At 34.4% G+C, this 18,439-nt stretch overlaps 1 protein-coding gene across 1 annotated transcript in view; it reads left to right on the plus strand.

Annotated features, from left to right (window-relative positions):
* The window catches only part of LOC111513316 (UDP-glucosyltransferase 2), a 32,747-nt gene extending 22,415 nt beyond the window's left edge, over positions 1–10,332 (plus strand). Inside the window, exons 4-5 of the mRNA XM_023169518.2 lie at positions 2,929–3,148; positions 9,510–10,332. Of these exons, the coding sequence (XP_023025286.2) occupies positions 2,929–3,148; positions 9,510–9,780 (491 nt within the window). The 3' untranslated portion in view covers positions 9,781–10,332. The remainder of the gene's footprint in view (positions 1–2,928; positions 3,149–9,509) is intronic.
* Positions 10,333–18,439: the final 8,107 nt, after the last annotated feature.

The following is an 18,439-nucleotide window of genomic DNA, read 5'->3' on the forward strand; positions in this document are numbered from 1 at the left end:
ATAACCATGTGATAATCATGTGATAACCTCGATAATTTCATACTATATGGTAGTATTTTTACCACAAGCTCTCATTCAACATGTAGGATTTGTATATACAGTGCATTCCATTCAAATCGAGCCACTTTGAATAACTTTTCGTACAATGATCTGCAGGAAAAATAAAAAACACGTCAACCATAGTATACAGGAAAAAACATTTTGACATATTCACATTTGATGTTACTTCCCCTATCGCGCCCCCATGGCATGTCACCATTTTTTTTAAATGGAACATCCTATATTGATTCGCGTCATATGCTCCATGATCAGCAGATTTCAACGAAATATAAATTATATGGGCTGAATCTTATGGTTCGGGAGCTACAAATTATTTGAGTTGCAAACGAGCCACCCTGAATAACTTTTGGAAGTGATTTTCAGGAAAAATAAAAAAACACCTCAACAACAGGGAAACACATTTTGACATATTCACATTTGACCTAACTTTCCCTATCGCACTCCAAGAGCATGTCACTATTTTTTTTAAATGGATCAATTGTTTTGCATTATCAGATATTCCATGATGAACAGTTTTCAACAAATGTTTGAAGGTGATTGACAATGTTTCATGATGAATTTCACTAGTTCGGATTCCTCCGAGAGATGACTATTTATGGGTCGTTCGAGTACTTTCACTTATCCCCACTTTCCATTTTTTCCGCTTCACTGGTTCAGTGGGAGATGACCGTTTGGCGGGAGTTGGTCATTTTTCGCTTGATGATGGGTTTCCATATGTTGCGTATCTCTACGCTAGCTTGGCTGATTACTTTGTTGGACAGCATGTATGCGGCTTCCTTGAATTTTCTCCTAAACCAATGTCCCTCTCTGGTTATGATCTCAGCTTGGGACCACTCGATGTTGTGTTGATGGGTCCAAACATGGTCTGCTATTCCCAATTTACTGGTTTCCCCTCGCTGTGTGTGTGTCTTGTGCTCAGCAATGTGAGCATTCAATGGCCTCTCAGTTTCACCAACATGGGATTTTCCGCACTCACAGGGTATCCGGTAAATGCAATTCTTGGAATCGCAGTCCGCGTTTGGTGGCATGGTTTCCGTGAGGCTGCTACGGATAGTGTTATCGGAACTGAAGCAGGTTCTGATGTTGTACTTGGATCCAATTCTTCTTATCCTCTCCGATAATCCTCTGATGTAGGGAAGTGCAAGCACTGGTTGTGACGGCTTCTCTTCCTTGCGAGGCTCCTGCTGTCTTCCAGCCAAAGTCTTTTCTACCATCGCTTTGGAGTAGCCATTCCGTTGAAGATCATTTTCGATGATGTCTAGTTCCTTCTCGATACCTTCCTTCGTATTACAAAGCTCGAAAGCATGGTCTATTAGAGTCTTGATAATTCTTCCTCCAGTCGATTCTTGGTGGTTGGATTCGTGGTTCAGATTCGTATCCCGTGTGAGTGGGTTTTCGGTATACAGATGTTTCCCACTTAGTATCGGTCCTCTTCACCAAAACGTCTAAAAATGGCAATTCGTTGTGGATTTCCTTCTCCATTGTGAAAGTGATGGAAGGTCTCATGCTTTTGATGTGTTTTAGGAAGGCGTCTAGTTCAGTATTTTCATGGTTACATATCAAGTAGATGTCGTCAACATATCTCAACCAGACTCGAGGTTTCTTTTGGGCTTCTTCAATGGCCAGAGTTTCAAACCACTCCATATATATGTTCGCTATGACTGGTGAAAGTGGTGATCCCACTGGCAGTCACTCATTTTGTGTAAAGAATTCGTCCTGTGGTTGAAAATAACAGTTTCGTACACAGCATCCTAGTAATTCCATGATTACTTCTATAGGTAGATTCGTTCTCTCTTATTTCATTTCAGGTTATTTTTGCTTAAGATAATTGTTATTTTCAGCTATTCAATTTTAATTCTTCTTTTTTTTTTAGTTATTTCAGGGATTTCAAATCATTTTATAGATTAGACGATGGAAGTCCGAACTAGTGAAAAGATTTCAACAAAGTAGAATACACTACGATCATATCAGAAAACGTACATATAGACCTTTAAAGGGTCGCAATGGTATATGTCTATCTCTCAGGGATAACCCACAATTACCATTTTTCGTTCTCGAGAAATAATGACTCATTTATGAAGCGATTTCATGTAATACTATATTATTAATCCTTATACAATTAGGTACCTTGAACGCATTGTGCATTTAACATAGATCAATATGGCGCTTCACTGCATATAATTTAAATGAATATTTATTACAGGTTTGGAATGCAGGGACATGAAGCGGTTGTGGCGGTACCGGCCGGATGGCCTGCGGTACGCCATATAGCACTGCATGATTAGCAGCGATCGCACTTGTTTCAACGTACATTCATTTTCAGCATTGCACCCATGCAGAGCCGGGACAGGTCACTAGTACGATATTGAATGAAATAATAACTCGAGTACAAACAGGATAGAAACAAAAAACTAATGAAAAAACTGAGCTAGCAGTTACTATTCTAGAATAATTTTGTCATAAATATTAACAACTTCAGCAATAATACTCATTTCGATAATTTGAAATTGTGAAATCGTTGACCTTCTGATATGGAATTGACTAAAAAGCTAAAAAGAGAATTTTATCAACATGTTACAGGATTCCATACAGAATTGAAGGATACTCAATACTCAACTGAGGTGTCACCAACTAGTATTTTCATTTGAACATTTCGACATGAGGATTGTTGTTGGAGGGGAGTAACTGACAAGGGGTTGATTGCCACGTGGAAATAATTTTCGTTGAAAACGATGGTTGACGAGTTTGATGATTTTTGAAGCCTACCGACTTGTTCACATTTCATCTGAAATGCACTGTATGACGAAAAATGCAAATTTGCTATGTATTTATGTACGCTAATCTCTTGAAAGTGTGTTTTTGATTTAGGACATCCAAACGTCAAAGTGTTCGTTACACAAGGAGGTCTCCAATCCATTGAAGAAGCTGTAGTCAATGGAGTTCCAATGGTCGGTATACCCTTTTGGATGGATCAGTTTAATAATGTTAAAATCCTCGCCGATAAAGGAATGGGAATTGGTTTGAACTACAACACCATGACAAAGGAAGAACTGAGAAAGGCTATCTTTGAAGTAGCAACAAATTCGAAGTGAGTTCGCAATATAATGTCAAATAGTGTAGGTAAATCAAAAAATAACAACCCAGATAACTTACCAAAAAGAAATCTATTTTTACGATGATTGATTCAGGAGTCAACTCTTCAGTTTCGGTAAATGAAATCTCTACAAATAACGTGTTGAAACATTTTTTTAACGATTAGGAACGTTATTGAAACATGGAAAACATGTTCGTATATAATGAAGAAAACTTTTTTTGAGGGCAAAAAATAAGCACTACAGAAAAATCTTTAAGCCGATCAGCAGTAAAGTTTTAGATGAACTGAGTTGAACCTCAAATCGATGACCAGTTACAGTCCGTCGCATATTTCTGATTATGTACCGCTCTTGGTAAAATCGAATGTGATCCCAACAAGCAAAGTTGTTTTATAATTCCATGGTGTTGCAACAGTTTTATTTTATTAATATTTTATAATTACTTCCAAAATGCTAATTGATTATATTAGATGATCCGTGAACACAATACAGTTGTAGGAAATAAAACTGTTTCATACATTTATCACAGAAACGTTAATGAAATAAAATTAAAAAACCATTATAAAATAGTCAGGAAATTATCACAGAAACGTTTTTACAACTAACTTATTTCCCTATAATAGTAAATTGTTATGTAGTAGTTTTATAACACTTTCCTGTGAGATTTTTATGATAGTTATAAAACTATTTCAAGCTAATTTTATAACTGTTTCCTGTAGCTTTGATGAAACTATTTTATTATAATGCTTTCAAACACCATTTTATTTTCATCACTATATTGTCACTTCAATGATAATTTCCCAACTATTTTATAGTATGGTATATTTACTACAATTCAAAAACACTAATATAACTGTTATGAAATCGAATTGATTTTGCTAATATATATTTGCTGCCACCAAGAATAGAATGCAGTATTCAAGAACAACCAGCTGACATCGATTCCTAATTACAGCTTTGAAAAATTCTTCAAAATGTTAGTTATGTTTAGTAAGAATATTTTTGTTTAGTTATTCAAGTGGGACACCATCGATATCGTGGTGCAAATTAGTTCTTCAGCAACTTTTAAATATTTGATTTTTATTGAGTATAGGTACCTCATAAGTAAGTTCAATATTTTTGAGGCATTGGGTTTAGATTCAGTTCGAGGTGCTTCAAATAGACGAAGTAATGACTGGGAAGCTTTTTGAGTCGCCCTGTATATTGGAAATACTGAACAAACACTATCACACCTAACCTAGTGCTTCAATTTTTTCCTTACGAAAAACAGAAACAGAACTCCTTTATTCTTGCAAGCACTTTTGTAGGAACCTATAGCTTTAAAAGTAGTCCGACTCTGCCGCAATACCATCACTCCCAGAACTAAGTGTTTCTCAACAGTTTTATACGGGTAACATAGTAGCTGAAGTACGTTGAAATTGCTACTGATACCAAATTATTTCATAGGACGACGCCATTTTAAATGATAGCAATCCGGAATACTGAAATTGAATGTGTTGAAAATATGAAATACAGCACATATATTAATATTTACAGCTGAAAAGTACATAGATATTATAACATTATATTATTTAGAACAAAGTGAGTTAAATTTGCGACTGAAAAACTAATACGTCGCCAGAGTGCATTTTTGTATAATTAATAATTTTACCGAAAATATTTATAAATGAGTGACGCGCGTAAATTTTGCTAATAATAGGCTGTATATTTGTCAATACAATTTCATTTGCAGTAAAAATGTCAATCTCCGAAACACAAACAATGTCTTCAACAGTTTTATGAGTGCAAAAGTGGAATTTTAAAATGGCTTCAAGCTTTCTATTTGTTAGGTTTCAGTTGGTGACATATCTATTATATTTTCCTAGTGTTCAATACAAAATTACTTCTTGCGCCTTCAAGAAAACATTTTTAACACTTTTTTATTTCATTGTTATCGTTTTCGGCTGTATTATATTTTATAACGCTTACTTGGAACTACTAAAAAAGTCTTATAAAATTGTCTTCTGATTATTTTATAAGTATCGCTTAAGTATGTTGCAAAAGTGCAGTGAGAGAAGTCGTCACAAAACTACTCATTAAGAGTGTTAGAAAAATGTTATACTAACTGCCAAAATGTGTATAAAACTATTTTACAGTGTTTGTAAAAGGCCTTACAAAATATTGATAAAGACTATAATGTTTTATAAAACGGTGCCAATTTCTTATTTATAGCAGTTTCATAAACACATTGAAAACATAAGTTTTATAATTTGTTTGTCCGAAACATTTCCGCAACTATTATAAAATACGAAATTGCTAGTTGGGATGGCATCACTTCAACATCTCCCGTGGAAGTATCTATGAAAAAGTGTATACAGATGTTTCCCACTTAGTGTCTGTATTGGTTAAGAGGACCGGCACTGAGTGGGAAACATCTGTATACCGAAAATCCACTCACACAGGACAGTATCTGAACCATGAATACAATCACCATCAATTGACAAGAAGAGGAATCATCAAGACTCTAGTAGACCGAGTTTTCGAACCCTGTAATACAAAGGTGGAAGGTTTTGAAAAGGAACTAGGTCCACCTAAAATGGTTTTCAACGGAATAGTTACTCCAGAGTAATTGTAGAACAGTCTTTGGCTAAAAGACAGCAAGAGCCTCGCAATAAAGAGAATCCAAGTCGGTGAAATTGAGAGGCCATTGAAAGTCTGTATTGCCGAGCACAAGAAATACACACAGCGAGGAGAAACCAGCAAATCAGGAATAGCAGAGCATGTTTGAACTCATCAACATAACATCAAGTGGTTCCAAGCTGAAATCATCGACAAGAAGGATCACTGGTTTAGGAGAAAATTCAAAGAAGCTGCATTCATGTTGTCCAACAACGCCTTAAGCCAAGCATATGGAATCCCATTATCAAGCGAAAAACGGCCGACTCCCGCCAAACGTTCATCTCCCGCTAAACCGGTGAAGCAAAGAGAGAGAAAGAGAGATAGATGAAAGCGCTCGAATGACGTATAATTAGTCATCTCTCGGAGATGATTGTGTATATTAACAATCGAAATGTCGTGAAGTAACTTGGTTTAAAATCTTTCGATTTTTTTATTTTTATTTTTATTTCTTGTTAATTGCTCAATTTTCAATTGTTGTTTGAATTTATTTCGTTGTAATTTCAGTTCATGGTTTTTTGCATAATATAATTGTTATTTTCAGCCATTTTTTTTAATTTATTGATCCTTTCAGGGATTTCAAATCATTTTATATAATATTAGAATAAGAAAGCCATGCTACGCTTTGAATAAGAAAACTAAAAATTTTCAATCGAAAATAAGGAACACCCAGTAACGTTATATGATGGAATGACCAGGAGGCTTTCCTGATGAATAAAAGAGATATAGATATTTGTATTATGGCTGCATTACAGAAAATTTGAAACACATTTCAATGGAAAGTTATCAACGAAACAATGAACGCGGCTTGAAAATACGACGTGATGTATAGTACCATATATAGGACCCCTCTTCGAAGTAAGATTTTCGATACACTACTGTGAACATCCTATATATTTTTACATTGCTGTCATATCTTTAAATTTTCGTGGCGAAAATAACGCTCGAAGTGATACCACACGGCCTCAAAATTTCTTCGATGAATTTCTATTTCTCAACGAAAACATCATGATTCAGTGCAAACAATATGATGAAACCACGAGTCTGTATAACGAGTAGGTTTATCTTTTGTTGGTTGTTTGATTGGTATTGCTTAAAAGTTTATCTGAGAGAAATGTTAGGTCAAGTGGTATTCGTGAATACTGTTTACTGAACACATCGATATAAAAACAAAGTATCAATTCTCAAATCAAATGCATTTTATTACCTGAATAACAAGAAATTTGGGGAAAAAAATTCGTTAGAATTTACAAGTTCGAATATATAAACAGAGTACATAAATGACTGATCGTTTGCGTCAAAAATAGCCGACCTACTCGATGCGTCTAGATGTATCAACGATACGTCGAGTATCCTTTTCGATTTCATCGAAATTCAGAATAACGTTCCCATTCGAATTGAAAATGTTTTATCACATGAAAAGACTTGGATTATGATCTGAAGGTTTCTGAATATCATATATAAATTGTCAGTATTCAAAGAGGAGTATTTATTTGAAGAATTATTGTCTTATTTCCGTGAGATTATGTGAAAACCTGAAGTGTGCCAATTCTTTTTTCATTGCGGTCTCTCGTGACTGTTTAGTGTATTGGTGAGTTCCATTTGAATAACATTTATCTAATTCTCAATTAGGTTCGAATTCATTCAAAATAAAGACAAAATTAAAAATACCATTAAAAAGTAACATTGCAATAGTAAATGTTTGTAATAGATAAATTCTCACAGAATAAGAAAAAAAATTATCTGATTGATTCGGCCATTACTTGATGCTCGTCTCAGTTCATACTGCAGATAGACGAAAACTCCTGAATGTTATAAAATGTATTCGTGATCAAAAACGACTCAAGACTATTTTTGAATCTGGCCAGGTTTGAGTCAACAAGATTCTCTCCGTCCATTGCTATCAGAGAAAACAATTTTTCGAATTGCTCAATTTTTTTCTCAACATTTCTCGGCAGGACTCCCGGTAGTCTAGTCTGAACATAGCACGGAGTATTCTTTTTTGTGCCAGAAAAACTCTGTTTCTGGAAGTTGCTAGCCCATAGACTGAGACAGGATCAGCAACAGGCGGACCGCTTGCGGGGTTAAACATGTTTATGCGACCTGTCAAGCATTTCTAAGATTGAATTTAGTTTATCGACTGATATTTATTATAAATAACGTTTTGTGAATTAATAGTATGTGTTACTTTATTTGCGACCCGCTAAAAAATCCCAAAATTTAAATTGGCCCGTTAATTGAAAATGTTGCTCACTCCTGGACTAAGATGTTGTAGCCAATGGCCGAGTAGACGAAGGCATAGTAGACTGCGATTAACTCATCTTTTTTCTGGTAGCTTTTTGGGTTGTTTATGGCAAAGTATTGTTTATTTAGTTTATAACAAATGCTGTTAATAAATTCGTCCCAGCTGAGAGTTTCATCTTGGACCGTGCCCAAAAAAAATCATTTAGTACTGAATAGTAAAGTATATTGACTAAATATGATATTTGTGGTGATTATGGGATCTACAAAGGGTCTGTGAAATCTGAGTAGGGTTGTCTTTGAGTGGTTCATCATCAGGCGATTTTTGTGACAACATTCATCGAACTCGTGGAGGAAATTTTTTGTTTTGGATATCACTTTATCTTCGTTTATGCTAGATACGATTATAGATGTGTCGTCTGCATAAATGAAGACTTTACCGTAACTTATATGGTCAGTTAAATCATTGATGATTAATAGGAAAATTAGAGAATCAAGCACACTTCCTTTGTTGACTATATACCAGCATTTCATTTGGTTCTGATGCTACTATTGGTGTTTTCTATGCGTCTGGGTTTGAGAGGCTCATTATGCATTCCAGGTCAGCTGTTTTATTTTTCAAGAGTCCAATGTATTCTCGTAAAGGCACTTTCTCCATCTTCATGTTGTCTAATTGAAAATACCTTCTGGGGCAGGTCTGTTTATCAAGTCCTAGATCATCACATCCATGTTTGAGTAGTTTAACCTCACTCATGTCGAAGAAAGGATTGTTAGTCGTAGTGGTATTTGAACGATTTTTGAAAAAGATACACAAAACATCACTTATCACACTCTATCATCATTTGTTATTTATGATAATCTCAATTAATTCAGCTTTTCTCAATTTGTGGAGCTCGCGTCTAACCGATACGTCTATTCCGGCCGCCATATCGACAATCAGAACTTCAATGTTCACTTTTAGTTAATCAATTATTTCTAAATATCGAATAGGCGAAGTTAGTTGGGAATTCAGCATAGTTTTTCTTTCTCCGCCACGACACCTGAAAGGTGTCGATAATAATCTGTCAGATACTCATGAAGGTAGAACATCTCCCTGCTTGTTCAAATTGTCTCCACCGTAGACAAAACGCGAGTCTTCTATCAAACCACACCAACACCAACGGTGGTAGAACTGCCACCACTTTGTTGAAAGGCTGAAGAGGGGCTACATATACTTTCCAAAGAAAGCAAGATACATGATCTCTTTCAAAATTTTAACAAAACCAGCAGTAGGTATACTACTCACATTCCGCATTGGAAATTCATTGATTCGTGTCCCACAACCTCGACTCTGATTTTTTTAACAATATTTCAATTATACTTTACGATTTTATCATTTACATAATCATTGCCTTTTATTGGTTTCATTCTAGTTCCTTACAGCATGAATAAGTTATCAATTGATCGATATTTCAATTACAGATTCAAAAAACAGCTGGAAAAGGCAAAAAACATTCTTTTGGATCAACCAGTGACGGGTTTGAACAAAGCTATTTGGTGGATTGAATACGTACTGCGCCATAAGGAAACTACGCATCTGCGCACTCCTTCTGCCGATATGTCCTTCTTCCAATATTTCATGGTAGACGTGTTTGCGTTTTTGCTGCTGTCAATATGTATTTTCGTTTATTTGTTGAAAATGGCTTTTAGGATGATTGTTGGATCCAAAAACAACAAAATCAAAACAAACTAGAATAGAAAATGACTTATTTCGGAGTGAAATTATTCCAAAGTGATATCAAAAAGTTACCGTTTGTGCCTAAAAATAATAAGTTAGTATCAATAGTACCTACATGTACAACCTCACACAACCCTTAATACTATTTGAAAATCCTACAAAAAATTGGGAAAACTAGTTCAACGAAAATTCAAAATGTACTCTTGAAATCTTCGTCATGTTCATAGAAACAATTTTCAAACTCAATTCATTCGATAAATATTTTTCATCCGAAATAATTATAGAATTATATAATTCAGCAGTATGAGTGAAAAAAGTTCAATTTTTGCATTTTTCATTCAATCGATCCTACTGATGTTATTTATTTCAAGTTACTATTCTGAGTTGTTTTACGACATACTCATCCTGTTCTTCATTATACACACCGAAAAGGGTTGTTCTCACTTCCTAAAAAATTAGTAGTACAATTGTGGATTTATCAATCACAATATTCAATAATTCAGTAAATTCATAAAAAGAAATGTATGTATATGAATATAAATATAGTCAATAACAATACAATATGAATTGCATCGTTATCATTACCATGTCATCATTGAGTACCCTGAGTGGTGGATGGAAAGCGCAACACAATAACTTCTGTAAGTGAGGTGTATCCATCCTCACACAAAGGGTAAGAAAAGTGTATACAAACTGTAAACTGTATATGATGTGCTGTCATCTTCACGACCAGCTGTCGAAAGCGCTCGCATATATTATAGGAGTTTTATACTCCTATATATATATATATATATATATATATATATATATATATATATATATATATATATATATATATATATATATATGTTTCAATGAAGTTCAACTTCGGCACTTGTTTGTGCTTTAAATTTAACTCAAAATGATGCGGCCAACTGCGACCCACTGACGTTCAGTGTTTGTCAAATTCAACTTTTTTTGAAAAAAATTAAAAAATTTCTAGATCGAATTTAACAAAAAGTTACTTGAAAAAGTTGTGTCTACGGCAATTTTATATCCATATGCCAAATTTTGTGAAACTAGGATAAAGTTAACGTTTTGCTTATTTTTGACACATATTCCCTTTATTTTAAAAAGCAAGTTCGGTTAATTGTCATCAATTTATGTATACATTACAAACTCATCATGGAGTTTAACTTTTCTGATGAGTTTTCACTCATACGGACATTAGAGAAAAATTAAAAATGTGCTATTAAAATTTGAACAGGACTGGTGCAAAGTTTCAATCACTTGGCTATTTTCTTAAACAAACGTCAGTACCTTCAATTTTGAAAAAGCAGACACAACTCAAAAACTGCAATAAGTATTAATAAAATTACTTGAGTTGAAATAACATTAAAATTTCAATATTCAGTATTTACAGATTATTTATAAACACTAACTAGGGCGGTAAGGATGCTTATTCACGTTGAATAAAATTTTTAAGTAGGTCTTGACAAACAGAATGAATGCTATGGTAGTGTCAAGTGTCAAATTTTTGACAGTTATTGTTGCAATAATGTTGTCTCTTCAGGAAAGAATAGAAATAGTTTCAATATGTGGTGAGAATACACCATACCGGCAAGTAGCTAACATTTTTAATGAACGGCATCCAAGAAAAAATATTCAACATACTACTGTGTCAAGGATAATGTCGAAATTCAGAGAAACAGGATCCGTAGCAAATCAATTTAAGATTTGCTACTTAAACATTTGTTTAAAAGTTATTGAACACGGGCAAACGAGCATAACCGATATTATAAAAAATACCGATTACAAGAGAGAAACTGTTAGAAAAATTTTATTAAAGACTAAATTTTGGCCTTAGAAGCAAAAATTCATTAACACATTGAAAGAACGAGATTTTGATGTCCGTTTGGGGTTTTCATTCTGGTTTCAAGGAGAGAGAGAAGAAAATGTAAAGTTTCCGTATAAAATTTTATGGACAGATGAGGCAACGTTCTCTTCAAATCGAACGGTAAGTTCTCAAAATTACCGATGGTGGGCCCAAGAAAATCCCAATTTCACAGTTGAGTGTGGTGATCGGTATTCCTTTAAAACTAATGTATGGTGTGGGCTACTTAACGACCAAATAATTGGGCCATTTTTCTTTAGGGAAAATTTATCTTCCGTCGGTTATCTCAACCTTTTGAATAATGAGGTTAGTGAAGTTTTAGATAATATGCATTCAAATATTAAATACGACCTATGGTATCAGCTTGATGGCGCACCAATACATCACACGGTTGCTGCAAAACAGTTCCTCCAACAAATGTTCAGAGGCAAAGTTATTGGACGTAACTGGGAACATTATAGGCCACCCAGATCACCCGACTTGACGCCTTCAGACTTTTTCTTGTGGGGTTACCTGAAACAAAAAGTGTACCAAAGTAGACCATTTACTGACATACAACACCTTTAAAATAACATTCGCGAGTGGTGTGCAAATATAAATCCCCGATTTATTGAAAATGCAGTTACAGATGTCAGTAGAAGGACCATAATTTGTATTGAACGTGGAGGACGACATACTGAAATGTAGGCTATAAGTGTTTGACAACCTCATTTAGATCAATAAGTATTTTTTGTACCCATTTGTATTTTCTATAATATTATTGTTGTTTAAAATTTATAATAATAATAATGTTTCTATCGAAATTATTTGCATTTTTTTTAGTTGCCTCTGCTTTTTCGAAATCAAAGATTTGTTTAAGAAAATAGCCAAGTGATTGAAACTTTGCACCAGTCATGTTAAAATTTGTATAGTACTTTTTAATTTCTCTCTAAAAATGTCCGTATAAGTAAAAATGTATCAGAAAAGTTGAACACCATGATGAGTTTGTTATGTATACATGAATTGATGACAATTAACCAACTAGTTTTTTGAAATAAAGGGGATATTTGTCAAAAATAAGCAAAACGTTTATCCTAATTGCATGAAATTTGGCATATGGATATAACATTGCCGTAGACACAACTTTTTCAAGTAACTTTTTGTTAAATTCGATCTAGAAATGCACTTTTTCAATTTTTTTCAAAAAAAAAGTTGGATTTGACAAACCCTGAAGTCAGTAGGTCGCAGTTGGATAATATCTTGAGGTTGCAGTCAAAGTCAAGGATATACAGCGTGACTCACGGTCCTGGTAGGTCCTAGCAACTTTATTTTTTTAAATAGAATTGCTCTGGTATTTTAATATTTTTTTGTTGATAATGTCCTATACATATCTCTATCTGTTTTCGAGATAAAAAATAAATTGTGTTGAATATGGTCCAAAACATAGCCTTAATTGAAATTAAGTACATCAGTACTCTCAATTCATGAAAAGTTGATATTCAAATAACACCAAGAAATCGACTCCATATCATACAGGGCATGCTGAAATTACTATTATTTCCATTGTGCATAAAAGTAGTCAAAAGTTCATTTTTTCAAATGAAACCCCCTGTATATTACTCGGTAAATTGAAAGACGATGAAAAATGATTCAAGATGATCTATCATGCCCCTATACCTAAATCGTCAATTTTTCTCAATAAAGTCGCTTCTTCTAGAAACATTATTTTTTTTTAGAATTTGGATTTAGGTAGCTTACTTTTATGATTAATTCGCGAAGAGTTATCGACGGTGTTTCGAATCATCTTCCAAAATGAATGCAAATATCGACTAAAACATCAAAACCTAGACAAAACCTATATAAACCAAATGGAACACAGTATAAATACAATACTTAATCAAAATGATTTCGAATCTGAAGGGAAAATTTATAAACAAACACTATCTAGCATTATATCCGAAATATACCTGCAAACCATAGATGAGAAAATCTTAACAATAATAAAAACACATGATGAAAAAGGAGAATGTTTTAGATACGTTGACGATGGACTGTACATATCACAAAACAATGGAATAAGAATATAACAAATAAAAAAAGAAATTAACGAAATAAATCAAAAACTATGTTTCTGCATTGAGGAAGAACACAACTCAAAACTTAACTACCTGGACATAACCATAGGATATAACCACAACAAAACACAATTTCAAATGGCAATATACAGGAAACCTACACAAACAAGCTCCACCATACCCGCAAGTTCAAACCATCCACCATCACACAAAATGGCTGCCTATAACGCATTCATACATAGAATGTTAAGGATACCACTCAGCAATGAAGCCCGAAACAAAGAACGGAAAGTCATATACCAAATAGCGAACGAAAACGGATACACCCAAAAGACAATAGATAAACTAGAAAACAGAATCAAACAAGAAATACAGAACAAGGATCAAGCCACCCCAACAGACAAAACAATACAACGATGGACAGCATTTACGTACATAGGACGCCAAACCAAAAAACTAAAAAACATCTTCAAACCATTGAACATCAACATCACATACAAGCTGAACACGAAGAAAATAAAAAAATAATTAACTATGAAAAAGAAGAAGACAAAGACCAAAACGGGATATACAGTATACAATGCTCGGACTGCAACAAATTTTATATCGGTCAAACCAAGAAAAAACTAATCCAAAGGTACAATGAGCACAAAAAGACATACATAAATCCAATAGTATATAAATCAAACCTCGCAACACACGCCATACAAAACATACATAATTTCCCTCCACCAGAGAACATAAAACTCATAAAACAAGTCAACAAGGGAAACCGCATGGACATTTGGGAAATCTTGAACATCCATAAATTTAACATTCATAAATCACTTATCAAGGAACAAGTACAAATCAAAACACAACAAGACCTCACATTCAATATATTAAACAAAACCATACACATTCCTAGAGAAGATCTAACACAAAGAAGAGTATCTGATGCAGTACAAATACAGGCAAATTTACCTGAAGTACCTGTAATACCTGAGTTGAGACGCTCTGACCGTATAAAGAGGCAGACGACAAGATGACAAGTTCAGTTAAAGGAGTGCCTAGAAGATGACAGTACTACAAACTGTCGAAAGCGCTCGCAGATAATTAATAGATAGATAACCATTCCAAAACTAGTTTGTTTCCGATGTAGTTCAAACATCTCAATATATTCAATAAACCGTCAGCCACCAGCCATATTTGATATACTCAAAACTTTTTTCTTGTTGAGGTATTGATAATAAGAAAATAAGCAAAAACCATAGCAATGTTCTCTTTGGATGGTATCCTTTAAAAAACTGTAAATAATTTCCGTGGCAACGTTAGTTTAAAACGTCTTGTTATCTCGTTTTGTTAGTATAAAAATTCAAGTGTTAAGTTCTTTAACTTTCAACAAATGGTTAGATTAACGAAAATGCATGAAATAACAGTTTTACAAATGATTGGTTACGGAGATAAAACCCGAACACAACAGGAAGTAGATCGCTTATTTCATGAGGAATTTCTTAATTTACCGCCCATATCTCAAGGAGCAATAAGCAAAATTGAGAAGCAGTTTCGCGAGCTTGGTCATGTGGGGCAGATAAAAAAAGCAGCTGCCAATGCAATGGGTGATGAACTCAGTTTAGATGTGATGCTTGAGTTTGTGGAAAACCTACATACATCGAGTGGACAGGCATCCACTACATTCAATGTTAGCCATACATCAATAGTAAACATACTGAAAGAAAATAAAATGCATCCCTATAAAATGATACCTACTAGGAGCTCATGGAAGACGATTTTGATTTAAGAACTTATTTTTTGTGAGCAAATGATGGACATGTTAGATAATAATATCATCCAATTAGAAGACTTCATGTTATTTGAGTGTATTTTGTCTCTTAACGGTCATGCTAATCGGCAAAATTGCCGCTACTGTAATCAATGGAAAATCCTCACTGGATGAGAGAAGAACACACGCAATACCCTGAAAAAGTTAATGTTTGGGCAGGGATTGTAGAAAACCATATCATCATTGGTACCTATTTCATTGAGGGCAACTTGAATGGCGATAATTATCTGGCACTACTTCAAAATGATGTCATTCCAAGTTTAGCAAATTTATATTCTGATCCAGGAAACCCTCAAGTTCCAGTGATTACGATATGTTTTCAGCAGTATCAAGTTAATGTTCGGCAATACCTCGATACAACATTTCCCAATCGGTGGATAGGCAGGCGAGGATCGATTGAATGGCCTGCGCGATCACCAGATCTTTCATCATTAGATTTCTTTTAATGGAGATATGTAAAGAGCAATGTGTTCAAAACTAAACCTTAGATTTGAATGACTTGAAAGAACGAATAACGCTTGCGATTAGGTCGGTCACGTCTGATATGTTCGGCGTGGGTGATTTGTTCACTCATTCGAATTGACTGCCGTGTTGGTCGGTGGTTCAAGCCCTAGTCTGAACGATCGATCTTCACCTCGTTAATCCTTAGCTCGCACAAGTTTAGACTTCTGAGGGTTGTCGTTCGTAGCGGTGCGACAGCTGGTTAACGGAAAAACAGATTTTAAACAGTTTTTTTCTATTTGAGATTAGGATGTTGCCAAGACGTTTGCGGTAAACATTTCGAACATATACTTATTCGTTAACATCCATACTTCTTTTTCGTATTCTGCATTACATTTCAGTTTTTGAGTGTATTTTATCGAATTTCGGTAACCACGTGATTTTAATTTATTTTATCTTAATGGTTGCAATAAACTTGAAAGCGATATATCACAAACCTATACTTCCCATTTGAAAAATTGGGGGTTGTACCTATCATTCGAAGGAAGTTGAAGGTAGGGGTGGCATTTTTACCACTTTTATTTTGTAACTAACGTTACTGCAGGTTCGTCCTATACTCATACTTATTGTATAAGTTTGAAAATGTCCGTTTAGGACGAAACTGCAGTAACGTTAGTTACAAATAAAAATAGTAAAAAACATAAAAAGTTTCATTTCTCCTTTCTTCATTTCCAAGTAACATTTGATTTATGAGTTTCTACGACTCATAGAATGTTACTCAAAATCACACGAACCATTCCTTTCATTTACATATCCTCACTCCACCATTCCCTTATTTGTAGATTCTCACGAAGAAACTATAACGAATGAGTACTCTTATACAGGGTGTAACTGAATAAGTGTAAAACATTTAGGGAGGTGATTCCTCATCGAAAAGAAGATAGGATCTTTTCATATAAAGGAATTTCATTGGAGCATCCCTTGTTAAGATACAGCCCCTTAAAGGGGGTACATAAATTTTGTATAACAATTTTTTTCACAAGCACTCAAAAAGTAACAATATTGAAATTAACCTGACGTTTTGTATTAGCAAAAAGACACTTAGCCAGGAATTTATTCGGTTTACACCATGTTTGTAAGGGGTGGAAAACGCAACTCCTAAAATTCATTTCCAGTGTAACTTTTTGTATTATTATTTTTTTACCATTTTAAAAAATATTTACGATAGCCTGTTTCATTCTAAACAAAAAATGTCTATTGGGTTTTTTGCCCAAAATAAACCAGTTCACAGCAAAAAAATATTTTACGAACAACTACAGAGATACATCGTCATAAATGCGAAAATACGAAACTTATCTATCTAGTAGGTCGCTATTAGCTATAGTGACAATTAAATTGGTATAACATTGTCAGTTTGTGAATTTTAGAAATTGAATTTATAGTAATTGTGTGTTGTTGTTCTGTTCTTAATTTGTTACTTTAATAATTCACTTGTTATTAAAATGGCATACACAAATGAGGAAATGGCTGATATGCATTACGTTTACGGTCTGTCGCAGGGGAATGGGTTAGAAACTTCTAGAAGATATGCTGAAATGTATCCTCAACGGCAGCATCCTCCACATAGAATATTTGCTCGACTTCATCAACGATTACGAGAATATGGTTCATTCAAAAAAAAAAGGAAGCAGGATTGTGGTCACCATCGAGAAGTACGAACACCACAGATTGAGGAAGCAGTACTTATTTTGATTGAAGAACAACCTACTACCAGTACTAGAAAGATTGCTTTCCAGCTAAATGTTGATCATATGACGGTATTTCGAATTTTAAAGGAACAACTCTTATACCCTTACCATCTGCAACGAGTACAGGCACTGTTACCACGAGACTTTCCGAACCGTCTTGAATTTTGCAATTGGATGCTGGAAATGATTAGAAGAAATTGTGACTTTCTGAAGGCGATAGAATTCACAGACGGATGTAGTTTTTTTCGGGACAAGATTATTAATTTTCTAAATTACCACACATGGGCCGATGAAAACCCTCACGCTATTGTCGAAACTAACCATCAAGAATAGTTTTCTATTAACGTGTGGCTCGGAGTTATTGAGTATGATTTAATTGGGCCTCATTTTCTAGCTCCTCGATTAAATGGTGAGGCATACGTTAAATTTTTAAGAGAAGTGCATCCAGTACTGCTCGAAGAAGTTCCTTTGGGCGTCAGAAAGAATATGTTTTTTATGCATGATGGGGCTCCCGCCCATTTTAGTTAAGTAGCACGTCAGCATTTAACTGAAACATATGCAAATCAGTGGATAGGTCCAGGAGGACCACAGAACTGGCCCGCTCGATCCTCGGATCCTCAATCCTCTCGATTTCTCTATTTGGGCCCATTTACAGCATTTGGTTTATCGTACTCCGTTTATCTCCGAATGGAGAAGGTCAATAAGCAACATATAACATCAATATGTTAAGGCATTT

Source organism: Leptinotarsa decemlineata, unplaced genomic scaffold, assembly GCF_025532065.1.
Source record: "Leptinotarsa decemlineata unplaced genomic scaffold, Ldec_3_MD MMD2_tig00026307_RagTag_RagTag, whole genome shotgun sequence".
Classification (NCBI taxonomy): Eukaryota; Metazoa; Arthropoda; class Insecta; order Coleoptera; family Chrysomelidae; genus Leptinotarsa; species Leptinotarsa decemlineata.